General features: G+C 53.0%; 2 protein-coding genes and 1 pseudogene across 2 annotated transcripts; all 3 read left to right on the top strand.

The window, feature by feature from the left end:
- The first annotated feature begins 565 nt into the window (after window positions 1–565).
- Window positions 566–1,446, top strand: LOC4333649 (alpha-amylase/trypsin inhibitor). The gene has a single exon (XM_015777424.3). It carries the CDS (start codon window positions 595–597, stop codon window positions 1,282–1,284), a length of 690 nt encoding a protein of 229 aa, XP_015632910.1. The 5' UTR covers window positions 566–594; the 3' UTR covers window positions 1,285–1,446.
- A 674-nt stretch (window positions 1,447–2,120) lies between these two features.
- LOC4333648 (protein P21) lies at window positions 2,121–2,968 on the top strand. The gene has a single exon (XM_015777425.3). The coding sequence runs from the start codon at window positions 2,166–2,168 to the stop codon at window positions 2,832–2,834; it is 669 nt and encodes a 222-aa protein (XP_015632911.1). The 5' UTR covers window positions 2,121–2,165; the 3' UTR covers window positions 2,835–2,968.
- Window positions 2,969–4,954: 1,986 nt separating this feature from the next.
- Window positions 4,955–6,966, top strand: LOC107280327 (heat stress transcription factor B-2b-like; annotated as a pseudogene).

The raw sequence follows: 6,966 nt of genomic DNA, 5'->3' as shown, positions 1-6,966 counted from the left end.
GGTCCACCAATTTAAATAAAAATAAATGGTTAAATTTCTCTTATTTATTAGGGTGCCACTTGACGGTTTGAGAGCGTTTATAGAAAGTTTAATGGACTTTTAGTATATAATAGATGCTTCTAATTGTAACTATACTGTACCTATGATATAACTTATATAAAACTTATATTCAATTATGGTTTGGTTGGTTAGCACTGGAATCTTTACGTGTGACATGTGTAAAAGTTTTTTCTAGCAATTTTTTTTCATGCACAAATCTTAAGGTGATCCAATAATCACAAATTTGAAAGTTTTTGGACTAAAAAAACTTACATAAGTTTTCTAGCAATTCCGTAAAAGTTTCCCCCGTTTTATAGAGGGCATAAACCCGTCGGCCCCATTATATGTGCCATTTGTACGTTTCTATTTTCTCAGTAATCAGACCATTAAGCCGAGACCGACCGCCAGAACATCCCTAGTTTCCGCGCCAAACTTGTGGAATTTCTGTGAGAAATTTGCGCATGGAAGCACCGGAATTCCACGTTATCCAGACTATAAATATCTGCATCGATCGATCAGTCACCACAACCACGCACTCCACTACAGGCTAACACAATGGCAGCTCCCGCCATCCTCCGCCTCCTCCCTCTTCTCCTCCTCGCCGCCGCCGCGAACGCCGCCACGTTCACCATCACCAACAAGTGCCAGATCACCGTGTGGGCGGCAGCCGTGCCGTCCGGCGGCGGGCAGCAGCTGGACCCGGGGCAGCAGTGGGTGATCGACGTGCCGGCCGGCACGACGGGCGGGCGCGTGTGGGCGCGCACGGGCTGCAGCTTCGACGGCAGCGGCAACGGGCGGTGCCAGACGGGCGACTGCGGCGGCGTGCTGCGGTGCGCGGCGTACGGGCAGCCGCCCAACACGCTGGCGGAGTTCGCGCTGAACCAGTTCAGCAACCTCGACTTCTTCGACATCTCCCTCATCGACGGATTCAACGTGCCCATGGACTTCCTCCCCGCCGGCGACGGCGCCGGGTGCGCCAAGGGCGGGCCGCGGTGCGAGGCGGACGTGGCGGGGCAGTGCCCGAGCGAGCTGAGGGCGCCCGGCGGGTGCAACAACGCGTGCACGGTGTTCAAGCAGGACCAGTACTGCTGCACCGGCTCGGCGGCGAACAACTGCGGCCCGACCAACTACTCGCAGTTCTTCAAGGGGCTCTGCCCGGACGCCTACAGCTACCCCAAGGACGACCAGACGAGCACCTTCACTTGCCCGGCCGGCACCAACTACCAGGTCGTCTTCTGCCCATGAGGGACGATGACTTGTTAGCTGGCATCTGATCGATGTGATCTTGGTTAGATGTATACACAATAAACAAGCATGCATACTTTTTATGCGAGTTTGTATCAGAATCATGAAGAGAAAAGTTACTCTGTAATAAAGTAAACCATTCAAAACTGAAGTGGTTTTTCACTTGTAGTTTGGTTAATTACACAGGCATGAACGAATCCGTTCAAATTCTATTATTTTTTCCAGGGGGGTTTGACGGGTAGTTTAGCACTTTAGCATCACTACGATGTACAAGTGAGAACTGAACAACGTTTTTTGTATGCGTGGATGACACGTTCTCTATTCGTTCCAAACCTTATGAACCGTGCTTGTGAACTGTGATCGAGGATTTTTGAACCCAGAATGTGATCGACGATTCATCGACCTAGCTCCTTTCTTATCCTGGGTTGAACGGTCTTTGTTCTTGGCAGAGCTCTGTATTTTATATCTTCAGGATAATAGCGATGGATAATATATAGAGTAAAATTTGTCCCTACCATATTTTTGGATTTTGTATCATCCAAGTCAAGATCAATTGACAATTCAGATATAAATTAAGATAGTACAACTTTATATTATCACGCAAAATCTTGGCACGATATTTGACCAAATCATTCACATCCATTTCTAGACGATTCTGCCAAATTAATACAACCAGCTGGACTCCTATCAAACCATCAGCTGGTTTCCCCACCAAACTCTCTTGGGATTTCGTAACGAAATTCGCACACGCAAAGCTGCAAAAGTTGAATTCCATTATTCCACATTATCCATTAGCCGGACCGCTATAAAAATCCACACCCCTAGCTTGCATTCTTGCTCAGCTCAATTTGAGCAACAGAAACACTAACACGTCACCAATAATGGCGTCCCTCGCCAACTCTTCTGTCCACCTCCTCCTCCTCGTCGTGGTGCTCGCCGCCGCCGCCGATGCGGTGACGTTCACCATCGTCAACAAGTGCGGGTACACCGTGTGGCCGGCGGCGCTGCCGTCGGGCGACGGCAATCAGCTCGACCCGGGGCAGAGCTGGGCCGTGTACGTGCCGGCGGGCACCAAGGGCGCGCGCGTGTGGGGGCGCACGGGCTGCGGCTTCATCTCCGGCGGCAGCCTAGGGCAGTGCCAGACGGGCGACTGCGGCGGCACGCTGCGGTGCGCGGCCGTCGGCGCGCCGCCCGTCACGGTGGCCGAGTTCTCGCTGGGCCAGGCGAGCAAGGACGACTACTTCGACATCTCGCTCGTGGATGGGTTCAACGCGCCAATGGCCATCGTGCCGGCGGCGGCGGGCGGGCGGCGGTGCCCCCGCGGCGGGCCTCGGTGCGCGGCGGAGATCACGCTGCAGTGCCCCGGCGAGCTGCGCGCCAAGGCCGGGTGCAGCAACCCGTGCAGGGGGAACAGCACGTGCGGGCCGACCAAGGACACGGAGTTCTTCAAGAAGCTGTGCCCGGAGACGGTCACCTACGCCCGGGACGGCCAAGGCACCACCTTCACCTGCCCCGCCGGCACCGACTACCAGATCGTCTTCTGCCCATGATGAGCTTGGTCTCGTACAGGGACAGTAATAACTATCTTAGTTCCTGTACTTGTATATGGTGGTAAATAAAACCTCGCACTGAGTGAATCACTTGTTTGGGATAATGAAAATAAATGGATAAATCTTGTCACTTATGATCTGTCATCACTGGTCATTGGGTCATTGGTTACATTGGCATGTGCTTGGAAAGCACCAAAGGGAAACGGAGAACTGATCGGTCTGGACAAAGTAGAGCTTTAGAGGGTTTGGCAACAGTTGGTATCGCACCGGAGCATGGGATACGGTTTACATAGCTCCATGCCTATGGAAATCAAAGGCAGATAGCGATGTGGCGCGCGCGGGGCCAACACAGCAGCTAGGCCAGACAATACAAACGGAGATCCATCTTTTGGCTTATGCACATACATATTCGAATGGTTTTTTTTTCGATAGTACATATTCGAATGGTTTAATATCAACTAAAAATAATTTATGGGTAAATCTAGATATGTATTTAGCGATTCAAAAGTAAATATTATAAAATAAACTATAGAAAACTAAAATCAATTTTAAAAAATAAAATTTAGCTTATAAGTATATAAGCGAAACGAGATGAACAAAAATTGGCTGACATAGCAGCTGGTGCGCGCGCACACCGCGACTAGTAAACTATACGTCTTTTCCACCTCGATTACGGGTTGGTACAGAAATATCAAATGAATGAGTAACACTGAAGAATTAATTATGGCTTACTGGTTCTTCAGGCGGTTATAGCATCGCGGATATATAAACGTCTAACCATTCTCGTTCAAACCCTTTTGCAGAATTTAGCGTTATTTTGCTTTCAGTGGTAGGTGACGTACCCGTCGACAGTGAGGTGTCTATGATGACTTCGTCAATCTGCAAGATTTGCCGGCCCATTCTTTGAAGATGCTCATAGGGGGTAGGGTTTGTTTACATGCATTCATAGGGGTGAGTGTGCGTGTGCTGTGAGCGTTGTATAATTCTCAAAAAGAAAAAAAGAAACAGACAGTGGTAAAAGGAAAAACATTACGCCCAAAAGAAGGATATGTTATCACCGGTGCCAGCGCGTGCGAGCTCATGACCTTTCTTTATAGCTAGGGATAAGTCTATTATGTGTTCCTTATCTCTTGTCCTCGATTGAATCGCATCTCTCAATGACAAAACCACGTATAACACCTCCCCCAATTTCTAAAACCGGTGCAAATCAACTCCTTTGGTGGTTTTGGGAAGTGGCATTGCTGACGTAGCACGTTGACTTGGTCCAAGTACGCTGATGTGGCAGCCCGGTCATCAAAGGAATTAAAAATAAAAGTGAGTCCCACATGTAAGTGAAAAAGGTAGTGCCCACTTATCATCCCTCCCCTCTCAATCTCGAACGGGCCGACGGTGAGACACACAATGCTATGACGACGATGGCCACAACCATCTTTCCCCCAAGGCCAATTGCACAAATACCGCCGGCGGTGATGATAACTTTCTGCGCCACCGCCGGTTGTCTATGTCGTGCGCCGCCACTGGCTGTCCATGACCTGCGATGTCAGGCATGTGCGGCACCCAACATAGCTGCCACCATGGAGGAGTGAGGAGTGGCGCCTCACCACGCTGTTGCCATCAACTGCTGATCTCCGCACTGCACGCATCGCGGTCGGCCGACAAACTCCTCCTCCTACGCGAAGCCACCTGACGAGCTCCTCCTACACTTGCCTCACCACGACACTGGACCGCCGCTCCAGCTCGTCCACTGACACCGAAGCACACTCCGCAGATGCCTTCCACCGCCGCAGGTCCCCCAACGCCACCTTCCAGCTCGCCGTCTCCTACCCGACCCCACCATCCACCTCCTCAAACCCCGGCCACCACTGAACGCGTCGCCCTCCACGATCTCTTCAGCTGCAACTTCTCCTCTTTCCCGAGCGTTAGCCACAGATGTGAGCTATGGATCTTGAGCTCGAGTTGCAGGGAGGCAGATGTCGGGAGACCTTGGTGAGCGAGCTGGGGTGAAGGTAGGAGTGACGGCCGAAAACGTTAGCTAAGGATCTCGAGCTCGAGTCGCGGGGAGACAGACCTCGGCAAGCTTGCAGGGGAGCGAGGGTAGGAGTGGCCGGGAGTGACTCCAGATGCGTCTACCACCGCACAACGAGGCATCGCCGCTCGCGCTACTCTGTAAAGAGGAGCCACCGCTGCAGCCACAGCTCCTCTCCCACGCGGCTGCTGGCCTAGAGATGTGGAGAGCACGAGGAAGAGAGGGAGAGATGGAGAAGGCGGCGGCTGGGGGAAGAAGATGGAAGATAGGTGGGCCCACATGGATCCCACCTCTTTTTTTACCGTGAGCGCCATACAGATGCCAAGTAGGATAAAATCCTAATCCATACGCCACGTAGGCTAAAACCAGGTTCAATACTGCCTTAGGAGTAGATTTACACCAGTTTTTGAAGGTTGAGGAAGATGTTATACCTAATTTTGTGGTTAAGGGATGTGATTCGATAAGGGCAAGAGATAAGGGAAGAAAAATAGACTTATTCATTAGTCATTACAGCTAGGAATAAGTTCACTTAGTGACCCTCAAAAGTGATCGAAATCTAATCTATGACCCTAAACCACAAAACCGGATATCTCGACCCCCCAACTCTTAAAATCGGTGCAATTTGACTCCCTCGGCGGTTTTGGATGTCGGTTTCGCTAACGTGACGCCTACATAGCAGTATTGACTCGATCTTCTTACCACGTGGCATTGGAAATAAAAAATATATGTGGGACCCATTTGTTATTCACCAAAAATATGGGTGGGACCCGCTGACAGGTGGGGCCCACAAAAATCATCCTCCCCCTCTCTTTCTATTCCCTTCGGTGAGCCGCGAGCGTGGGACGGGGGCTGGCGACGGTGGCGGGAGGGCGGGCGCGGGCCGGGTCCCCTTTGCGAGGAGTTGTTCTGCTCTCCTCCTCTTCTGAAGGCGGCGGTGAGGAGCTGGTGTCGTCGAACGCCGGGGTCTTCTCCGGCGACGACATCATCTCATGGAACGACGACGGCTCCACCTTCGTCGTCTGGCGCCCCGCCGAGTTCGCCCGCGACCTCCTCCCCCAAGTACTTCAAGCGCAATAACTTCTCCAGCTTCGTCCGCCAGCTCAACACCTACGTACGCCTCGCCGCCGTGTTTTTGTTTTCTCTTTGTCCCGTTCGATTTCGAACACCTCCACTAATTTTTGTCTCGGCCTCGCCGGAATGGATTGGATTATACAGGGATTTGGGAATATTGTCCCGGACAGGTGGGAGTTCGCCAACGACGCTTCCGGCGAGGGGAACGGCGGCTGCTCTGCGAGATACACCGATGGAAGGTGACGCCACCGACGCCAGCAACGACGACGACGGGGGCGGTCACGGTCGCGGCCACGATCCCGATGGCGTTGCCAGTGACGACGCGGGATGGTTCCCAGGTTCTGTCCGGTGAGGAGCAGATCATATCGTCCAGCTCGTCCCCCGAGCCCCTGCTCATGCTGTCGCAGACGCCATCCGGCTCCGGCTCCGGCTCCGGCGGCGTCGCGTCCAGCGGGGGATGAGAACGAGCGGCTGCGGCGAGAGAACGCGCAGCTCGCGCGGGAGCACAGCCAGATGATGGCAACAACATCCTCCTCCTCATGTCCAAGTACACCTCCACGCAGAAGCTCAACGCCGCCAACTCCTCCTCCACCGCCGGGAACAACAACTGCTTCGGCGAATCCGCCGAGGCGGCCACGCCGCTCTCGCTCCCTGCCGTCCTCGACCTCATGCCTTCCTGCCCCGGCGGTGCCGCCCGTATCAAACAACGAAGAGGAAATGATGAGCGCGAGAAGCTCTTCGGCGTCTCCATCGGCCGGAAGCGAACGCGGCACGAAGGCGGCGCCGGCGGCGAAGACGAACACGCGGCGGTGGTGAAGACGGAGCCGATGGACGGGCGGCCGCCCGCCGCCGCTCTGGCCCTCGCTGCCCGCCGCGGGAGAGAGAAAGAGGAGGGAGAAGTAATTGGAGGGAGGGGAGAGAGAAGGGATACCTGGTCCCATAATTTCTTTTCTGTGTCAATGATAAATGGGTCCTATATATATTTTTAATTCTAAATACCACCTAAACGCCATATCAACGACACGTGTAAAGGAG

Source organism: Oryza sativa, chromosome 3, assembly GCF_034140825.1.
Source record: "Oryza sativa Japonica Group chromosome 3, ASM3414082v1".
Lineage (NCBI taxonomy): Eukaryota > Viridiplantae > Streptophyta > Magnoliopsida > Poales > Poaceae > Oryza > Oryza sativa.
Note: the sequence above shows the minus strand (reverse complement) of the source record. Positions and strands in the feature narration are given on the sequence as shown.

Excerpts from the sequence above, each read along its gene's own strand:
- LOC4333648 (XM_015777425.3), top strand. The coding sequence starts at position 2,166 with ATGGCGTCCCTCGCCAACTCTTCTGTCCACCTCCTCCTCCTCGTCGTG.
- LOC4333649 (XM_015777424.3), top strand. The coding sequence starts at position 595 with ATGGCAGCTCCCGCCATCCTCCGCCTCCTCCCTCTTCTCCTCCTCGCC.